Below are 21928 nucleotides of genomic sequence, written 5' to 3'. Positions count from 1 at the left end.
TGCGCGATGCACGCCCGAGAGAGCGCGCTCGGGGACGCAGCTGCGTTTGCGCGCAGACCTCGACACGGATGCGCAAGAGGGCGTGTCGCGCTGTCGGATTGATCCGCGGCCACGAGGAGCGAGGCGGTGTGGTGTTAATTTAGCTCTCTTCAACAGAGGATCGTAGCAGGGGCCGACTACTCAGTAATAAGTAAACTAAGCATTGGTTTCCCAATAACAGAAGGATGTTTGCGTAGGTAAAATGACGTCCCGCCCAGTCCCCCCACGCTCAAGATGCACTTGCGGAGCCCCTGACCGCTTTGCGCCGAGGTCGCCCTTTCCACGCGTTCTCCAAGTTAGATCCAGTGATTGGCTTTCCCGCACAGCTCGCGTACAACGTGGCGGAGCACTCTGCACTCTGAAGTGCAATACCGTGGGAACAATACCAATACGTTATTCACATTTATGTCGGTTTGTCCAAGGCACCCGTGCAAAGCCGCAAAGAGGCATTACTGCCCGTGCCACGAGGGCTTGCGGACCGAGCCTGGGTCCCAGGGTTAGACTGTGACGGCTAGCCGCCATAGACGAACGTAAGAAGGAACTCTCGTTAAGGAAACACTGTATATCGATCTCCGTTTCATCCTGGAGTACAACGAGGTAGTTCGCGCAGGTGAATTCAAGCTGGTGCGTACTCAAGTGATGAAAGCGAGAGAGAAATCTCTACGATAAGTGGGCACTGTGCGGCCAGTCGCGCCGTACTGGCTTTTGCGACACCGCCGGTTCCCGGCGTCTCTCGGACGGACGCCCGTCTGCCGTGTCGCCGAGAAAGAAAGCACGGAGGGAAGGAATGAGCTCGCCGCTTTCGAGCCGTGGCTTGGCCTCGCCGGTGCCCCCGCCCTCTCTTCCCGATGTCTGCCGCGCTTATCTCGCCAAGGCCGCTGTTTCGATCGCGGGTCCATGTGCTTACGAGAGCGGCGCGGACCCCTTGGATCCGAGTGGGAGTAGAGGCGCGTGTATGCCTCGCGGCGTCCGGCGAATTGCCGCTGGCGCACGCTCTGCGATGCTGATCGCCGTCTGTGCCGCTCGTCGCTTCGCTGTTTTTGCTCTTCTTGTTTTTTGCACGCCTGCGCTAAATGCGTCCGCGGGCTCGCCCGAATGCGCGGCGTACGCGGGGTGCGTGACTCGCCGCGTATAAGCATATCCCGCCGTTTCGATCAGCCTCGTTCCCTCGAATCCGCCACTGCCGCCCACGCCATGCGGTCGCGCCACCTGTTAGTAAGTGTGCCCCGTTACGTAAGCGGGCTGCTTTCGACACACAATTTACGGCCTGCGTGCGCAAGGACGATTTCCGGACGACTCTGTCTCTCGACGCGCTCACAGCCCGATACTGCGGGGGGCGCCACGCGCATTGATGAACCCTGTATTTGGAAACGGACAGCGCAGCGTATAAATTAGCATGGTTATAGCTACGAAGATCACGTTGTCAAACTAACCGCGCATATACTTTGCATGAAGGTGGAAACAAGCCAACATCATGTTAACATGTTAAAATATGTTTCTCATTCGTCCTTTTAGAACACTAGCACATTCCTTGATAGCCTTTCTTACATTATAAACCGTGTTCGGCAGGTTGCCACTTGATTGTAGAGTGATAATGCATCATTCTATAATTTGTCGTTGTGTGTTACATCACAAATCGTTTCTTCGGAGTCGACATCAGTCCTACTTGATGGCGGTTAAGATTAACCATTTCATTAAAACGCATTAAAAACATTGAAAGGAACGAAATACACTGATGCGAACCCAATTTGTAAACCATGCCAGGGACATGTCTAGTTCAGAAAGGCATAAAGGGTCCTGCAACGCCGTTTTAGGGCCACCTCATTTGCTCTGAATCTATTCTGAGCACGTCATAGAACACAGTGTATAAAAGAAGAATCATGAAAATTGACTATCCCACGCAACCCCAAGTTATCGGCCAGAATTAAGTGAGAGCTATCCGCAACTCGACGTCATACGGTGCCAACAATAGCAGCAGGGCATTTGCGGAAATCGGCATGCCATAGTTGCCAAGCCTGCTCAGCCTCTGATATTCTAAAAACGTTCCTTCTGATGGCGTTCCAGCTATAGTTCCATCTCGTTCGTTGCATGGCCTCCGCCACCACACCACCACAGTGCGGTATAATCTCGGAGGCCATGGCGTCACTTTTACGGTTACAACAGCTCCCACCACGCGGCCGTCAGTGCACGAAAGTGCTAGAGTTACTGTATATGCTACCTTAGGTAGCATCAACTTAGCATATACAGTAACTCTACAAAGTGCTCGGCATCTGATGCGTCATTCCGATGGTTGCAACACCTTGCCCGTAGCTCTGCGATACCTAAAGTTGTGAAACGTAATGCCGTAGCTTTTTTCGCAGTACTCTCAGCATTGTGGCAACGTAAAACACACATTACGCCAAGCATATTGTTGTTTTGTTTTTGTCGATTCGGCCGAGTTTCCCAGCACATTGTGTACCTATTCACGGTGCAGTGCACCTAGGCCTTCGTTTCCCCGAGGTGCAGCGGTGCACCTCCATGCTCGATTGAATAGGGTGCAAAACAAGATGCCGCCACGGTACAGTGCACTCTTGAACCTTGCAGCATGAGTGGGTGCAGCCCGGCACACCATAGCTATCATCACCTGCACCTTTTCGTTGGTGCACTCTTAAGCAAATGTATACCCTTTCGGTCTTGCCACACAACAATAATCATCATCTGTCTTGCTTGTGTTTCCTTTCTCAAAAACACTAAACTCGCTACTTTCCTGTAGAGAATGCTATGTCTTGCTGATAATGCGCATGCCGTTCGTGACTACCGGGCTCGCAGCATTAAAGGAAGGAAATGCGCACAAGACTGATAACCATTATTGTTGTGTGGCAAGATATGACCCAAAGGGTGTAATTTTGTTTTAGAGTGTGGTGCCGTGCACCTTTTCTTAGTCGAACAAACTTTTCTTACACCAATCATTATACAGCAACACTATAACACGTCACATCCTGTCTTTGAAGTACACAAGATCGCCTCATCGAGGCAATATGCCATCGGTGCCGCTCAACAAGCAAGCTTTCCCTGGTGCGTTGCAGGGCCCCTTTAAGTCGGCCTGAACTTTGTGAAAAAAAAAAAAGTATTTCAGCTTGCGCATCTTCTGAGTGTCTTCTGCATATCCTCGTAAATGTTGGCTCGAGCAGTCCATCCAAGGTGAACTAGCTTCCCTGGTCGATAAGTCTAGAGTTGGGTACTACCCAGGCACACAGTGTTCATAATTTGCACTTTGTTACTTTGTGATGTTTCTCATTAACGCTTTTATTGCAATAGCAATTGTGTGAACACTCCAAGTGAATTTTTGCCGCTAGCATCAACGTGGGGTTCCTCATTAAGTCCAAATGCGAAAAGACCGCACACTGTATGCTGAGTGCGAGGGAAAGCATGCGAGGGTGAGCCGAGAAAGATGGTGTCTTGATGCGCGCCGTCCTCCTGTGCGCCTATGTTGGAGGTCACGTGATAAAAGCACGCGCAAAGGGGATGGGGCGAGTTGAGCGGGCGGTAACATACACGCGCTGGGAGGGAGGGCGGGTGAGTGCGTGTCTCCTCTGGCCCGGCTGTAGCTGCGTATGGCTGTCCACGCGGCTGAGCACATCGCAGCCCGCGTAAACGTGCTCATATGATATTAAGACTGGAACTATGAGCACGTTGATGTCACCTTGGGAAACCTCACTTACGCAGATAATTAGATGAAACATAAAAATAGGTAATAATTGCATTCATTTATTGGCACTGAAGTATAGCTGATGAAACAGCTATGATTCACAAAGTATAATGTTCACTGTGATTTACTATTGCGCAGTGTATGTTCAAGATGCTAAGTTAATGTATATATCCCAAATTTCAGGTGAGAATTTAAGTTGTAGATTCCATTAATTCATGTAATAGATACATCGGCTCTTGTGCAGTGCTTCAGCAGTTGCACATAAAATTTGTTAATTCTAGGGTCCACCAACATTGTCTTCCTGAAAGATTTGGACAAGAAGCTAGCAATAGCCTTTGGGGAGTTACAAAAGGAATAGTCTCGGAACAAAAGAAAAAGAATGAGGTTCTAGATAGTTATTATAGCTGGTTTTATAAATTTATTACTGCAGCTGTTACAATATGTGGATAACGATGGACACTTTATAATTTGTTTGTCCATTATATATTCATAGCTAGCTGTTATAGAAAGCATTGCCATATAGAAATAATTTAGTTTTGTCGCGTATTTGTCAAAACTATCCACCGGCCAAAATAATTACTTGAACAGTACCCCTTCCCCCTCCCACTTCCGCAGCATTTATACGAACACACCATCACGTGCTCTTGGACGAGATTTCAGGGCAGACGTAACCCAAGAGAAGAGGACTGATGGCTATGAGTAGCAAGAGTTATTAGGAAGCTCTTTAAGTACAGTATTTGTAAAGGGCACCCATCGTGTAGAACCTACTCTCTGGTTGCTCATTTACGTTTTATTGCACATCTACTTGCAGGAGGTGTAGCGAAGGCAGTGTAAGCGAGCACACCCAGGGCCGCCTTTCCCGCCGCTACCAAAAGCAGTGACCTCCGCCCCAACTGTCGAAAGCGGGACAACACATCGAGAGATGGCCCCCGAACGCCGCGTGCCCATCCAGAAGTCCGACCTCAGCATCCTGGACAATGAGTTCAGCTCGATCCGGGAGCGTTTCGAGGCCGAGATGCGCAAGATGGAGGAGGAGATGTCGCGCTTCCGCTCCCAGCTCATGGACCATGAGCGCGACTTCTTCTCCAAGAGCTCTGCGCCGCTCCAGGTGGGTGCAGGCATGACGGCCGGGCCCGTCCCCCCCGGTGGTGCCTCCGGTGCTATGCAGCCCGCTGTGAGTGCATGGCTTTTGGCATGCCGCTTTGTTTCTCTCTTTTTCTTCCTCTTGATCTGCTTGTCTGCGTTGAAAACTAGTGGAAAGGGAAGAGTGCATGTGGGCGCAAAGATTCTAGGGAGTTTCTTCAAAGGGAGGAAGGGTGGCGCTGCAGTATACTGCAGCTGTATGCAGGAGGGAACGTCTGTACAATTACACACAGGGCAGCGCGTTGCTATTTGAGGCCAGAGATGGCTGGCTGAGGACAAAAACAAACCAGAGCAAATATTTGCAGCAGGATGAGGCATGTGTCTGCTGCAGAAAAAAGTCTGAAAATGACTTGGGAGTATTGTAATGGTACGCCAAGATATTCACCCAGGAAGAACTGTAGGTAATGTGCACTTTCCAGAAGCTTAGGGGATTCAAAGTGAATGGAAGTATCAACTGGTCAGCAGTTGAGATTTACGAAAGATGTTTAAGTATTGGTGGAATCAAAATCAGGGAAGAGATTGATAGAACTAGTTATTACAGGCATGGTTAACTACGATATAGAGATAGAGGTTTTAATGAAGAAAAGATCAAGGAGAGATAGGCAGAATGGTAGATTGCTATAGTTGTAGTAGAGCCTGATTAAACCAAGCGGTCTAGGTGACTGTTTGTTGCCCCTCCTCTCCCATTTTTGTTTTCTTTGTTTCTTTCCTAACAGAAAGTCTAATTAAAGGGGATGTCAATAAAGATCTATCATCACCATCTATAAATGCTGGGATGTATACAAACGTCTCGTGAGGCTGACATGCTGCACATGCGCAGCTGGGCCATATTTTGTAAAGCTACGTTTTGCACTTTCCATTCTTTTTGCCCTATCCAACCCCCCACCCCCCAAAGAAAAGAAAGACAAGAAAAACAAACATACAAAGAAGCACATCTGTTTCCGGACATATTTAAATGAAGTTCTCGTGAACTACTAATTTATTTGGTTGAGGATTGATGAGTAAAATAAAGCTTTCTTTTGTGCTTCAGTTTACATTTACATCTAAATTTCCTGTTGATTTCGTGAACTTATTTGAGTGCCATATCCAGTGGGCTATATGATAATGACATATCATTAGGCACAATTTACGTTTGCATGAAAAATGAATGAATGCCCATGATTGTCTGTAGGCAATTTATAGTGAAATGTTAAAGATAGTCATTTTCCTGAAAGTCAATGGAAGCTGCAAAGGAAACCCAGACGTGTTTCTCAGAAAGGAAAATTCACAGTTCAAGAAAAGCTTGTTGTGGTCTGGAGATCAAACCTGGCACCAACGCCTTTCCAAGGCTGAACTAACGTGCCATATTTTTTCATATAGAACTACGTGTTGCTTATGCAACGCACCTGTAAGAAATTCTGGCAAAAATATTTTTAAAATCTGAGGATGTAAGGTGCACGTACAGCAATAAGAAACTGCATTTACATATATTAAATGTGCCTGGCTACAATCGTCGGTGCAAAGTAAAATTATTGAGACAGTATTCTTCTTCACATATAGCTATCACCTGCTTCATTTATGCTTCAGTTTAAGCATGGTACAATATCACAGCAATATGAAACGCGTTTGTACGTGTATTTTGCTTTAGTTTATGGCATTTTGGTAATCAAACATGCCTTTAAATGTGGCTTCACAGTAGCGTTAAGTGCATTTCCGTGAAGTTGCACTCAAAGGTAAAATTGATGTTATGCTTGTATTTACTCTTTTTACTTGGATTTTGGCACGTTTTATGCATCCGAAATGCGGCTCCTTAATGGCACAATGCACTGCAATGCACTTAATGGCACAATGCATAATGGCACAATTGTACTGCTGCTGTCATTGCTTCTGCAATCTGTTTTGCATGTCAACGCTGCAGCACACATACTTTATTTTAGACCGACTTGCTTGAACTACATATGCCTGGGCTTTTTTCGTCTAACTAGTTGCTTTGTTGCACATGTTCTAAAGGCATGAGAGCTGTGCCAGTATTCTTTTTTTATTTTTCAATTTCACACAATTCACGCAGCACTTGAGTTGGAAGAGATACGGCCACTGTGCAAATGTCACATGAGCCTATCCTTTGCTTCCCGCTTCGCATGAACTTGTGCCTCTTGGCTTGGCAGTCATATGTAAGCTCTAGACACCATCTCACTTTTCCTGCTTGCTCATCTGCAGCCGGGGCACTCCTTGTTGTGATGTTGCATGTTGTGATGTTCATGTTTGCTTTTCCTTAACTTGACCAGAAGTGCTGTAATTATGCAAGGGCCTGTACAGAAGGAGAACAAGAGGTTTCCGTTGGGTTTCTCTAATGTGTTTATACAAATAGGCTAGTTTTTGTTTTTCAAGGTTATTTATGGCTGATGTTTTTATGGGTCAAGCTTACTTCCTACTGGTGTTTTAAAAGAATTAGGCTTCTCCCATAAATGGCGAGGAGTTAGGAATCAAGGCTGTTGCTGTTGCATCCACTTCCCTCTTGTAAGAATGTCATGCTTGGTATTGAAAACAAGCTCAGTCAGTCTTCTGCAGGTTGGTTTCAGTTGAACAATCAGCCAACCATGTCAGGTCTACATATTGAAATTATGTGAAAAAATTTTAGAATGTAGTTTTTTTGCCAACAAAAGCAAATTCAAACTTACTTTCTCCACAGAAAGAATATATTTTACCTAGAAAACGATCTCAATATTTTTTATGCCTGAGCCCACCATCTGCAAACTGCAAATTACTGGCACTTTCCCAAATTATTACAGGAATTGTTTTCACACTGTAACCAAAATAAGTTTTCTTAATGCTATTAACTGAAAGTTTGCCTGGCCAGAATAATTATAATCTTGTTGGGAGCTTCAGATGTAGAAAAAGAAAATTGCAAACATAGCACAAAGTTAATTTTGTCTCACATTTCCACTTTTTACATCAAATGACAAATCTAGGGGGCTGCAACTTCTTGCACACTTCAAGCAAACTGTTGTCTTAATTGACACCAATGTTTATTCTTCCAGACGTTTTCTTTCCTGTACAAAATGGATGCCCAATCAACCGTGTTTATCACTAACTGGAAATTTTAAAAAATTGTGCTGTATAAAATAAAATCGACTTTTATTTCTTTCAAAATGGTCCCAGTGAATGTAAGGCATACAACCTATCAATTCATGAACTAATATGTTGCTTTTTGCTGTAAGTCAATGTGATATTGGCGGCGAGGAGTTACGGAGTCGCCATCTACCGGAAGCGCCTCGCTGGCGTAGTCTGAGGGATCACGTGGCGCGCTCCTCATAGGTTTTGCTGTCAGTGCTCACTGAAAACACCACGCCTGAGCTCTCCCGGACATTTCTGTAAGTACTTTCGAAACGAGAGAAGTTTCTTACTGTCTAAATAATAATCTTGGACAAACTGAAAGCACACATTCGTTTACAGACGCTATCTCTTTACCGAATACGTACAGTGGACGCCACTGCGCGCGGTCGCCGCAATGGAGTCTCCCGAACCGGCTTCTTGCGTGAAAAGTAGGTAAACGCTGAGAGCAAACTATGTGAAATATCTTCTTATAGTGTTTGTATAACTAAATGGAGTGTCATAGAACGAAGCCTCAATGCAGCGATCGCGCAGATTCGCAGCGACCGACTGCGCGTCTGCATGCTTGTCCGCGCACTGTTTCGTTTTCTCCGCGCATGCGTTTTCGAACCGTGCCATGAGCTTTAGGCCACAGAATATGAGCATTTGACAGTATACAAGCAACCATTGTTGCGTGGGCGCCATCACAGCTGTTCAAAAATAATTTCATTGTAGAGACTTCGGCGCCGTCGCGACGATTTAATCTTTATTTTTCTTTTAAATTCTTTGACCTTTCAATACTATTTCTCGAGTTGCGTCGCACTGTATGTTTATCAGTGTTCTCAGCGTGCAATTTCCCGCTGCTCCTTTTTTTGTAATTTAGTGCGTTAATTCATAACACAAACATGACCATATGCCATGCTTTTTTTAAATGTGCTTCTTACCGCTGCCTTTCCACTCCACTGAACTTGCCAATATCTATAGCATCGACATGTTCATAGACCGAACCGTCACGACATTAGTCGGGCAGCGGACTCGGGCGAGCGTCTCAGTGCGTGTTTTCAGAACATCGCAGACCGGGCGCCGTAGCAGAAACCTTCCTCGCGTCTGTCCTTGCTGCATACCTGAGTTGTAGCCGATGACAGTTTGCCGGCTTTATGTTCCGCGAGCCAAGCTTCACGCATCTTCTTGCCCTGCGGCTACGTGTGAATAAGGCTGGCACCGGCCTCCGTTACGTGCGTCAGCCTAACATGTTGCGCGCCTTCAAAGGCAGCCACTACCTATTGTAGTGCTTTCAAGCGTTGTAAAGGAGACACTCGAAGCGGGAAAATTTCGCCACTAAATGAGGACCGCAACGTACGAGGGAATTTAAACTCGTTTTCAGCTCGCTTCGGCGCGCCCGAAGCAGCCGACGCGGCCGCTATGTCCACGTGATCCCTCCTACCACGTCATGCCGACGGTGGCGCCAGCTTTTCCAGTGGTGGAGCTCGAGGCCAATAGTGGCACAAATACGACCCATGTTGTGCTATTCTAATTGTGGGTGAAAGTGTGCTTTGTAGTTTCCTTAGCTTTCCGAAATGAATGGCCCTCGTGTAAAGTTAATATTGCGCCCTTTCACAGAAAAAAGCCTGGTAAACAGTACCTTCAATAACTTAGCAGCTGCAGTATGCAATATAAACACAAAAAATGTCTTTGCATGTACAAATTTAGCATGTTTCATTGTTTCTGTATACTTGTCTTTGCCTTTGCCACAGTACACCAGGACTGCTGGTCTACTCTGAATGTGAGAACAAAAAAGGTGCTTTCACTCTAATTTTTTTTGTTTGCTCAGAGACAGGATACATTCAGCAGGAAGCTATGATTCACATTAGGCTATTTATTCAGCTACGAAATGTTTCCTACATGAAGAACCTCAGGACTATCATCCTTGAATGAACAAATCATTATAGAGAGCGAATGACTGGTTTTCTTTAGTTCAGCATTTTCAACTGCATATTTATCACTCTTCCCACTTACACCTGAACGTACGAGTCCTGTTCTGACTGCTCTGTCGCATATGCCACGACTGAATGCCATGGACAGGGTGGAAGTGAGTGCCAGGCACCTTTTTTTCTTTTCTTAGCTCTTTCAAGCTTTCTTCAGGAAGACGGATTAACATCGCATTGGGTACTTTATCGCCGAGTCCTTCCATGAGCTCTCGTGCAGATTTAATTATAGATGTTGCCAGACCTCGGAGGTTGTAATGGGTTGCATGGTGGTTGATGACACCGCCAAATCCGTCACATGAATTCTTGCCATGTCCCATCTCGGAGAACAGCCATTTTGTTGACACGAACTTGCTGTGTGAAGTTTGTGCGATAAAGCTGTCTGCATGCAGCGACGCCCAGCTCCATTGGTGGTCTTTTGAGCTGACCTACGCGAGCTGAAAAAAGGGCAAGGCAGGGAGCAAAACACGGGTGCTTTGTGTTGCAGCCTAACAGAGGGAAACGAACTGTTATGTTTGTCGGTGCCACGTAACTGTGCACACAACTACACGCTACAGATACAGACGAACACATCATCAGCCTGGTTATGCCCACTGCAGGGCGAAGGCCTCTCCCATACATCTCCAACTACCCCGATCATGTACTAATTGTGGTCATGTTGTCCCTGCAAACTTTTTAATCTCATCTGCCCACCAAACTTTCTGCCGCCCCCTGCTACGCTTCCCTTCCCTTGGAATCCAGTCCGTAACCCTTAATGGCCATCGGTGATCTTCCCTCCTCATTACATGTCCTGCCCATGCCCATTTCTTTTTCTTGATTTCAACTAAGATGTCCTTTACTCGCGTTTGTTCCCTCACACAATCTGCTCTTTTCTTATCCCTTAACGTTACACCCATCATTCTCCTTTCCATAGCTCGTTGCGTCGTCCTCAATTTAAGTAGAACCCTTTTCGTAAGCCTCCAGGTTTCTGCCCCGTACGTGAGTACTGGTAAGGCACAGCTGTGTTGTACATTTTTCTCTTGAGGGATAATGGCAACCTGCTGTTCATGATCTGAGAATGCCTGCCAAATGCACCCCAGCCCATTCTTATTCTTCTGATTGACAAACACAACACCCGCCGCCAATTATCGGAAGGGCCATCAGTTCTGGAGAGCACCATGGCAAGTGGCGCCACTTGCATGCCGTCTTGCAACTTACTAAAGTCTCGTGTAACTGCAACCACAAGCCACAAAGTCGGCCGAATGCGCCAGGAATCGATCCTGGCTGCAGTGGTATAAACCTTGTGATGGGAGACATCAAAAACGAGCACGGTGCTGTGGTCGCACATGTGCTATTTCCATCAAAGCGCTGGCTATGCTGGATGTGAGACTGCAGAAATGCCCAATGAACGATGGTGTTTCATTTTGTATTTGGAGGCTATTGCGAGGTATTGGTGCAGCTGCTGTTTAAATCACTATCAGCGTTTTCTCACTAGAAAAGGGAAGCATTTTTAGTAAAGGTTAGAATATTTTTAAGCAGCCTTGGAAGCTGTAATGCATACCTCCAGCCACAACTGAAATTACAAGAAATGGGTCGTATTTGTTTCGCTATATCATGTGCACTTGCAGCAAAAATCAGAGTACTATTTCATGAATTGATAGGGCACATGTCTTAGATTCACTGGAAGCAGTATGAAAGAAATAAAAAGTGAGGTTTCTTTCGTAGAATTTTTAAAAATTTCCATGTAGTGATAAACATGGTTCAATGGGCACAACTTTGTACAGGAAGGAAAATGGCAGGAATGATAAACTTTCTCATCAATTTAGACAGCAGTTTAGTTGAGGAGTGTGAAAGATTTCAGCCCCTTGGGTTTGTCATTTGATGTAACAGAAAGGGTGGAAATGTGAGCCAAACTGAAGCTTGTGCTACCTTTGAAATTTTTGTGTTCACCATCTGAAGCTCCCAAATGATCATATGTATTCTGCCCAGGAGAACATTCAGTTACTATAATTGAAAAAAACATATTTTGGTTACAGAGTGAAAACTATTGCTGTAATAATTTGAGAAAGCGCCAATAATTTACAGTTTGGGGATGGTGGCACGAAGCATAAGAAATATTGGGATCTTTTTTCGGGTAAAATAACTTTTTTGTTGAGAAAGTAAGGTTGAATTCACTTTCATTACCACAAAACCTATATCATAATTTTTTTTACTTAATTCAAAAATGTCGTCCGGACGTACTTGTCTGTTCTTATAACTGAAACCAGGCTGCATATTCCTTGCCTGCCAGATCCTGCCAAAATCATGCAGGGAAGTGGCCATCATTTGAGTTGTGCCTATGAAGTGTCTGTAGTGCTTTTTTCCTATTTCTTGTGCTTCCTGCTTATCCCTCCCCCTCCCTCCCGGTCCCCCTGGAAGAAAGAGAAGAGCGCAGTAAATACCTAGTAGTAGTGACAGTTAAAATGTGGATGTTGTACTTGTAGTTGGTTTTCAACACTAAATTGCCTGTTGCTGCCTCCAACCACCTCTCAGAACCAGCATTGCTTCCCGAGCAAAGACAATTTTCTCCTGTTGCTACTATGTGATATGTGGTTGGATAGCTTGGTGTTCTCATGGTTTGTTGTTACCCTGCCTTAAATATGTTGTCTCTCACCCCATGTGGATCAGCGGCACCCTTTGAGATGACGCCTGGGTCAATCTGGCAGGCCCTGAAGCAGGTTGGAGGCTATGGTTCTGGTCATTGGTTTTTTTTTTTTGTTTTTGTTTACATGAACTAAAGTTAGAAGTAAAATTATTTGCATGATTTCAGTAAGGCATCTTTTGGTTTCTACGGTGATGCACTCGAAGGGAGACAGGATTGCACTGATGTCTAACTTTGCTGCACTGTGCCATTTCGCTCCGTGTTGGGAGAGCAGGGATCGGGCCAGCTGCCACCAGGCATGGGTGCGGCCAGCAAGACCTGGCTGGACAGCATGAACTCGCCGCTCATTCAGGATGCCGAGGACGGAACCAAGCAGCTCAAGCTGCGCTTCGATGTCTCCCAGTACGCACCCGAAGAGATTGTCGTCAAGACCATCGACAACAGGCTGCAGGTGGGTGCAGGGCGTTCAAGTGACCGTTGCCTTTCTCGAAAGTGAGGGCTGCAAAATCTTGAGCTTGAGCAGGGAGCCACAGATGGAGAATGGACACTGGTGACACAGTCCATCTCAGCACCGGCTTTGCTGGCTCAGTGCCCATGGTGCCCTGTTGCCGAGTGCATTCTCATGGAGGTTGAATACAGTTAAGCCTCGATATAACGGATGTGAAAATAACAAAGTAAATAAGAAATTGTCTTATATGTTTGTAAAGAATATTAGATGTATAGAAACTGTTTTTCGTCAGATGCAACTTTGTTATAATGAAATTGGACAGTATAGAAGTGCTCTGGTACTCAAGGTGTGTGCTAAGTATGGTGGTTTTCGGGGTGAGTTGATGCTTGTGCTCCGTTTCAATAGCTCCTTGCAGCAGAGCCAAGGCTGCCCGACCTGCGAGTGTAGATTCTTGCGCAGTGAAATGTAATGCCACAGTTCGAAACCTGTTGCACAACTAAATGGCCTTGACAAGTGGACTTATTGGCAAATGTTTGCTTGGAAGCTCCTCTGTACGTCGCAGGGCAGTTTATTGTGCAATTTCGTTTTGTCTTCTAATAAAATATTTATTGAGGCTCCATGATACTTACAGTTCTCCACTTGGTCGAATGAAAATGTGCAAAGAACAAAAATATTAGTACAATGTAGCCATGTAGACATAATTTGCGCCTATTACCGACAATTAATTGCTTTGACAGTGGCTAAATTCATACGTGTAGTCGGCACAGCCACAGCACCGTGGAGGACTCTTTCCTGGGTAGTGCTTTGTCCTTCGCTAAAATGTCATCCACAGACTTGTTTGTGTGGCATCATTCCAAGCTGCTTTTCTATGTGAAAGGAACAAATAAGCTGGCGTTGAGCATGGTGGAAACAGTGTAGAACGAGTGCGGCAAGCGTCCACAAAGTCTGATGCAAAAAATGGCTACACTTACAAATGCCAGCAAGCACACCATGTACAAGCAGATGTTACAAGGGGGATCACGAGATGGTGCCTCTATACTGTGCGACACGCAGGCCTAGTGCTCCTCGTGAACAGTCCGCTTTCGCTGTCTCTGCGATCCTCCTTCTCCTCTGTATCTCAGAATATTTTGAAGATGCACGCCTATTTGGTGTCAGAGCGAATACGGAATTTTCTACCGCTGCTATCGCAACAGCTGACTTTGCTGCACAGTTGCAGCCTTCATAGATGCTGCCACCGCCTACAGTGAAGCACTCTCCGCTATTAGAGAACAGGGTTGGAAGGACACCTTTAAGATGTGTTTGCCCTCCTGGTTGGTCGATAAAGCCTGTAGCTTCCACAGTGCTGCATGAAACTACTGAAACAGAGTATAGCAAGGGTATGATGGTTCCAGCAAGGGGAATAAACGCGAGCACAAGTAGAAGGAGGAGCACATAGGATGGGGAACACTGGACTTACAACTAAGTTTTAATTTGATAGAAAGTCTCGCAGATTGCGGCCGCGCATGCGAGAAAAACAAGCAAGGAAAACAAAATCAATCAGCAGTGAGGAGTATATGCTCAGCGTGGTGTCTTTAGTGTGGTTTAAGAACTCAAGAGTGTGTTGTGTATGTTAAATAACCTCACATCATTAGGATTAATCATAAGCACTCCCCAGTGTCATGTCATTAGCCCACAGCATTGGAACACTAACTTTCTAAGTGACACCGCTAAGTACTATACTCATTTGGCTGCTAATGTGCACCCCTGACCATGCCTGATATAATTCGTGCACATGAAAAGTGTGTGGGCTGATTGTACCATCTAATCAAATGAGAATAAACTAAAACGTTGTAGTTGGTTTAGTTCTTGTGCGACAGATAGTGTCACAAAGCTTACTGACCGTCAGTGTTGCTCACATCTCTCGTTTTTCGACATATTGATTTTGTAGAAATAAAGAAAGGGTACTTTTAAAAGTATACTGTGTCAGCCTAAACTTATTTGATGTTTCTCTTTGCTCTCCTTCTTCAAATGTGCACGACTGGACGATTCTGATTACGCAGAATAGGCGATGGGTAGATTACAAAAGTGCTGTTGGTTGTGCTAACTGCATTAACCAGACGATCTTGCGTTGGGGCCTGCATGGCTGATGCACCCAGTACACTTAATATGTTCTGTGCACAGTGAAGCAAAGTGAAGTGACTCAGTCAATGTTGCATTTCTTCTTTCCCAAAAATTTTTGTTGGTGCAACTTACACAGCGAAAAGCTTATGTGCAAGTATGTAAGAATAGCAGCAGTAACAAGTCAGTGGTGTGCTAAGTGCCAGATTATCTATGGAACTGATGAGAAAATTCGCTGTTTTGGATAAACATAGCTGATATATGATGATTGTTTCTGCTTTTTAGCACTATAGGCAGGCAGAGCTTGCCCTCACAGTTTCATATCTTGACCACAGAGGGCCTCACACCATGCTAGTAGTTTAATCAATGAGAGAGATTTTGATGAGAGATATAGTTTATTCGCCCATATGTGGTGGAAGTACACTAGACAAAAAGAAATATGGAAGGAGGTCCCAAAGTGAAGCCACTGTAGTGGGACCTCTCATCCTGAGCATGTCAAAGAACTGAAGCGTGAGCAGACAAATACAAAACAATAACAAGTAATCAGTACTAGAACAAAAACAAAATCAGCAACTCTGAATTCACAATTTCATAGCACAATATAGTAAGCAATGTAGTAGCATGCTAAACAATATTTTATTGCATTTAGATAAAACAAATCCAAAGATATGGAATAAGTACAGCAATTGATCGTGCAATCTAGTAATTGAGCCTTGGCATGATTTAAGCATGTTTAAGTAAACAATTGAACATGGAAAACTGCAGCAGGAAGTGACAATTGTCAGTTAATCATTCCACACTAAAGAATTGAACAAAAGATAGGAAATTGCATTTGAATGGTGATAAACATGACATAGTTCTTATATCACAGGTTCCTTACATTAGGATTCCACAGTTTGATGCCTAAAAAAAGAAGGTATCAATTTCATCCGACAGGTGGAGCATTGAAAGCAATAGCAAAGTATTAGAGAACTACATGAACTAAGATTTGTTGTTTTATTGGCTGTATAAATTGCAGTCAAATTCAAATAGTAATTAAATGATGTCGTGTGTGCACAGGCAAACATGAAGAGATCTCGCTCTATGACCACAGACACTCGCTGTCACAACACTGGCAGGGTGAAGAGCACCAACAGCGGGCAACAAACACTTTGTGCTACCTCTCACTTCAACGTGTCTCCGAAACTTGAGATTACGTGGCCACCAATGCTAGGCATGTGAGAAGACGGCACACGTCAAGCCACCAGACATCTCAGTGCCGCCAAATTTTGCACCCGACACAGATTACAACCAAGATAGGGTTAGAGGAAGAAGTGCCCGCTTGCCTGCTTCCCCTAGCGCACACTTGATCCTGTTACCCCGTGCTCACATGTCATGTTCAATCTATGGCTCCTTTAAAACAGCGTAGTCCATTCTTACTGATAAACAATTAACTAGGCCCTAGCAGACGCCATCAGAATCCATAACGTCATGGCCAACTGGTGCGGGAACTTCAAGATGGCATAGCTACTCTACTTTTTGTGTCTTTCCCGGCTTGCTGAACCCCTTCCTGTGGTAACGGTGGTATTTTTGATGTTGTAGAAGGGTAATTTACTAATCCAGGTGAAATCGTTTTTCTCTTTAAGGCCCCTTTAACTGATTCTTAGGTCTTTTGAGGTTCTACAGCAGTGGTACTGATGTTCAAATGCAGGTGCATGCCAAGCACGAGGAGAAGTCTGAGAACCGGTCAGTGTACCGGGAGTACAACCGAGAGTTCCTTCTGCCTAAGGGAACCAACCCCGAGCACATCAAGTCACAGCTGTCCAAGGACGGTGTGCTCACAATAGAGGCCCCGCTGCCGGCCCTGGAGGCAGCCAACAAGGAGCGCAACATCCCCATCGACAAGAAGTAGAGTGCCTCCCTCTCTCTCACTCCCTCTTTCTCTCACTTCCCAACTCTTTGTTTCCTGTCCTCTTTGAGGCATGTTCACGGGATTTGGTCTGCCTGAAGCTTACATGTGCCTCATAAAGTCGGTGCAGAGGTAATAAGGGTTATTGCATTTGCGATATCAGCCAGTGCAGGGTCGTTTCACACTTAGACCTTTCTGGTGATTCCCTACAGCACATTTCTGGTCTGCAGGATAGAAAGAAAAAAAAGAAATAGTGCCTTTGCTTCACACTCGGATTGGTATACTAGAGGTATGTAGGTACAGCAGTGCAAATGAGAAAATGGTGTGGGCAGCCTTGATCACTTAACCTGGTTTCACTACACAGATGCCTGATCAAGAGAGGTGAGGGTGTCTCCCTCTTTGACAAATAAAGAAAACTGTGTCAGAACAGCAAAAAAAAATTTTTGCAAGTTTTTAAGAAGATTGTAAAAGTGTGAGATTTGTAAGCAACAGAATTTATTGTATGCATGACCCTCAAATGTGCGCAAAAAGTTCACATGCCTTGTATAAAACTTATAAAGTTCCGCACACATTTTGTCAGGCTACTTCACAGACCTTGGTAAGGTATGGACATGTTGACCTGGCACTCAATTTCAGACATTTCTTCAGGTTATGATAAGATGTTTGCCGCACTGAGGCTTCTATATGTTCTCCAAAACTAGTTCTCTTTACAGCTAGCTATCACTGTTGTGTGTTTGCACAAAGAGAGCAGCTGCATTGATAACTTCAGATGTGTCCTGAAGGCTCAAGGATGCAGTGTGCACAAGCTGTAAGCCACACACATCTCGTACCTTTGGCTGCATCTTGCACTTGCACCTCTTCGTTATCTCTGCACTGTTGTTCCAATTAATTTTTATTTATTTTAGATACCCGCACCTTGTGCAGTTTTGAGATGAAGTGCTCTAAACCAAGAAGCGACAGGATCTGCTAGAGATGGCACGAAGGGACGTATGTCGGAGTTTGAAAATTTGGGCTATGCTTTCCTCATGCATTGTGCAACAGAAGCGTTCGAAGAGGAAAGTGCTGCATTGTCACTGATTAACCGAGTTGGCATGGTTTACCCGTAAATTGGGCACGAGAAGTCTCGAGCGAGTGCTTGAACACAAAACGGAAATGCACATCAACCAAGCTTCATGCAGCTTCGTATGTGTTGCAACTGCAATTGTTCATTGTCACAGTGAGCGCTGCTTGGCATGTCTGCATGCATTGGCATGGCAGATACATTTCACGTTAGTCTGTCCATCAGCTGCAATATGCAATCTGCTGGGGATCACCAGTCGGATACTAGTGGGTTGCATGCAGCTGTAGTCAACATTCGTTGCACCTGTTATCTAGCTTTCGCTACTGGTGGTTTGCACTGACATCAGTTCATGGCTACCATGCTGGAGTGCTACTGAGATGGTGGAAGGCTGTGCCTCAATCCAACAGGCTCATTTTTAACCTGTATCCTGTGGCACAGTTGCACGCTGTGATTAGGACATGCTGTCTGTGATGTCTCATGGCAAGCTATCTGTAGCTGGCACGAATTTGTCACAAAGTGATCTTCTGGCAACTTCCAAAGCCTTTCAATGTGCAGCTATACAGAAAGATTTTTTTAGTATGCTCCTTCGATATTTCTGTGCATAATGTAGTACTCTATGACCAGGTATGCTTTTTTTTTCATGTTTGAGAGTTATGTGACAGAAAAGAAAGCAGAAGGTTACCTTTCTTTAGTTTGAAAGTCTTCTCTCACAGGTTATAGTGGGGAAAAAGAAGAATCTTTAGTGAAAGATGGTAGACCAGTGCAATTTCATGGGTGTAGCTCCTGCTTTGTCTTTATACTGTTTCATTAGAGTACTCTATTTTGACAGTGCTTTATTGAAATATTACAGTGCCTGGCAACCAAAGTGCTATGGCAGTGCAGCTGTGCTGCCTTGCCTGTTGTACATGTGCAGCTTCACTTACACTAAATGAAAACGAGCTGTACTTGGCTGTGCACAAGAAAATTTGACATATTTGGCATAGTGCATGGTAAGCTATTTGGCCATCAGCAACTTATTATGTCAAGAAGTGACCAATTTTTATGTGGATAAGCAAGTCTTGCGATTTAGTGCCTCACAGCTGCCTCTGAGAAAAAAAAAAAACCTGATTCCTCTGGCAACATGTTTAAGAAGTGGTTAAGAACAGCCATGTAATTCCCCCTGTATTCACAGTGCATGCTGCTTATACATAAATGAACAAAATTTTAGTGTCTTAGTCAAATAAATCATGACTTTTTGGCCTGCGTGGCCGTGTATAGGGAAAATTGTGGTATTTAAATTTTTAAAGACAGGCACCTCTTATCGTGTTATATTGTTTCACACTTGCTTTTGCATATACTGGAAGGTATTTCATGTGCCGAGTACGGCGCCTTTTCATTGGGCAAGTTTGAAGCTGCATGTGTTGAGGCGTCACTGTTTGCCACACTGGCCGTGCCATCCTACGAATTCTAGCTATGCATCGACAGCTGTGGGTTTTGCATCTGCTCGCTTCCATATAGTACTTATTTTTAGAGAGGGCATGGTGGCATAGATGTATATGTCTGAACCGGCGAGGTTATAGACAATGGTTGTGCTGGGTGCAATCTGAACAAATGCAAGTGTGGTGTTTGGTGTCTTTTTGAGGAAATGTCACATCCCAAGTGTATGTTTTATTTAAAGGCTCTCCAGCTCTTTTACTGAGTACCATTTTGTTTTATCTTGGCATTACCATGACAATCTTATTTTATGACCTTCTTTTTTCCTCGGTGAGAGGGTGTGTTAAGAATGGCACACACAGAGTTGCTGCAATGCATGTTAGCTATGAATGTCTTTTATAGTTGGTAGTTTTTAGTATATTTTATTGGGGCATCAGTGTGGCTAGTTATCATAGTTTGTTCTTCTTTTGCTAAAAGACAAGAAAGGGTGTCTGGCCCCCTCACATATAGAATGCTGATGTGCAACATCGTTACATTTGGTAATAGCAGTTCTTGCAGTGATGTCAAAATTTTAAACATGTGCCTTCAACTGGCTCTAGATATATTTTGAAGGGTTGTTGCCGTAGATATATAGGAGCACAAATTGTTGTGCAGAACAGTTTATTAGCTAACTAGAACTACTTCACCACATTTTAGCTTCAACTGTTTATTTGGATTAAGTTGAAATACAGTTGGGCTGAAGCAATTGATGATATTTATGATCTTGTTTTACCTTCTCTATTACCAACAAGCTCTTCGCAATATCACAATGAAATTATCGTATACTACTTGCATTTCTGACGTGTTCACTGATTTTTACTTTGCAGTAGTTTCAGTTTTACAATAGAAAGAAAGCTACAAAAACAAGAGATCCAAAATTGTGGATCATAATAAATTGCCATGCAAATCATGCAGAAATTTCAAATAGATGTATGTGCTGAATATAATGCGGGCTGTCTCACAAGCATTATAGAATTGGCATATCTAATTTGGAATTCCTTGTTGAATGTGTATTGAATTTAATGTGAGGTTGTATTTGGTAAGAATAGTCCTATTCACAATCCTGTGCACTGTAGATACGATTTGCAAGTTGTCCACAGTGCTGCCTTTTCTCTTTGTGTATGAAAATGCAATTGTGTTACTTGGCTCAACAACTGCCAAGACTTGTTTAAATCCTGACATTGATCTGTGATGGCTTGTAATGTGTTGCATGATTTCGAGATGACATTCTGAACCACTTCTGATTATGTAAACTTAACAAGCTTACTGCTTGGAGACACAAATGTGCTTCTCATGTCAGTAAATAGGTTAATATTGCAAAAATTTAATTTCTTTCTTATCCTCTGGTTTGCTGTGGTGCAATGGGGATTAGCTGTTATTATTACAAAGAAGGCCCCATTGAACCAAGAAGATGAATGTAACAGTTCCACAGTGGCACTTACAACTGGAGTTGAAAGATTTAAGCTTGTAATTCCTTATGAAGGGTAAGGAATAAATAAAAAAGTGTCAGCTGGGATATCTGGTGAGAGCTACCAGGCCCTAAACTTTGGATTAAAGCTGCTGCAGAGATGATTTATTTTTACCAGTGGGTTGTCACACTTGTATTGGTACAGCTGTAAATTTGTTGACAGACCCTGTACACAGTCACTTGTTGTGGCAGTACTCTATGGCTTGGTGTGGTGATGTTTTCATTTCTTGTGGGCGCATGTTTATTATGGAGCTCATTGGTGGGACCATAGCTGTGTTTGTGCATAGCCTTTTCCTTTTTGCATGGGTAGCAATGAAACATGATGTAGAGTACGTTCTTGTGCCTAGTGCGAGCTGCCATGACACTCTGCTCCCCCAGTCCTGTGACATTAGAGAAGTGGAGCACATTCTGCTTTGTCAGTTCCTTTCTTTTGTACCACGTGTGTGTGTGTGTGCTGCAAAGCCACACATGCCTTGCCCAATAAAGTGCAGCTTGTGCTGTTGCCAAGTTAAGTTGTGTGGTCATGTTATTATACACTGGTCCCACCAATTCCATGTGTGGTATGTTTACAGTCCTATTTAGAATTTTAATGATTTGTCGACGTACTACTGCATTTGAAGGTAGAAGAGTGCTGATTTGATGATGAAAATGCATTTGACTTTTAATAGTCATATTTTAGTACAGAAATTGTAAATCTTGTCACTGACCAATACAATGACAGAACCTAGTTAACAAAATGGAAAAGGAAAATGGTCACTTCCGGTTCAGCTTATCTACTCTTGAATTTGTGAAGAAGTGAATTCACATAGATGGGGTGAAGATTGCTGTCCATTAGGTGGCATCGGATGGCAGTCTCGGATTCAAGGTTTCGAATTTCAGCTTGACTTTTCACTGATTTAGACGGATAACTACCAATGAATGTGAAATCAGTGGACGTGTCGCACAGTGGAACACTGCATGGGCCCAGTTTT

At 44.2% G+C, this 21928-nt stretch overlaps 1 protein-coding gene across 4 annotated transcripts in view; it reads left to right on the top strand.

The window, feature by feature from the left end:
- Positions 1-21928, top strand: part of LOC142580039 (alpha-crystallin B chain) — a 69833-nt gene that overhangs the window by 33626 nt on the left and 14279 nt on the right. For 2 of the 4 annotated variants that reach the window (XM_075690775.1, XM_075690776.1), the window contains exons 2-4: positions 4539-4901; positions 12819-12995; positions 16780-16976. In XM_075690775.1, coding sequence (XP_075546890.1) covers positions 4650-4901; positions 12819-12995; positions 16780-16976 — 626 coding nt within the window. In that variant the 5' untranslated portion in view covers positions 4539-4649. Of the gene's footprint in view, positions 1-4538; positions 4902-12818; positions 12996-16779; positions 21470-21928 lie in introns of those variants that run through there. The other 2 variants (XM_075690779.1, XM_075690777.1) reach the window with 2 other exon arrangements.

Source organism: Dermacentor variabilis, chromosome 4, assembly GCF_050947875.1.
Source record: "Dermacentor variabilis isolate Ectoservices chromosome 4, ASM5094787v1, whole genome shotgun sequence".
Classification (NCBI taxonomy): domain Eukaryota; kingdom Metazoa; phylum Arthropoda; class Arachnida; order Ixodida; family Ixodidae; genus Dermacentor; species Dermacentor variabilis.
This window is presented reverse-complemented; position numbering and strand designations above follow the sequence as displayed.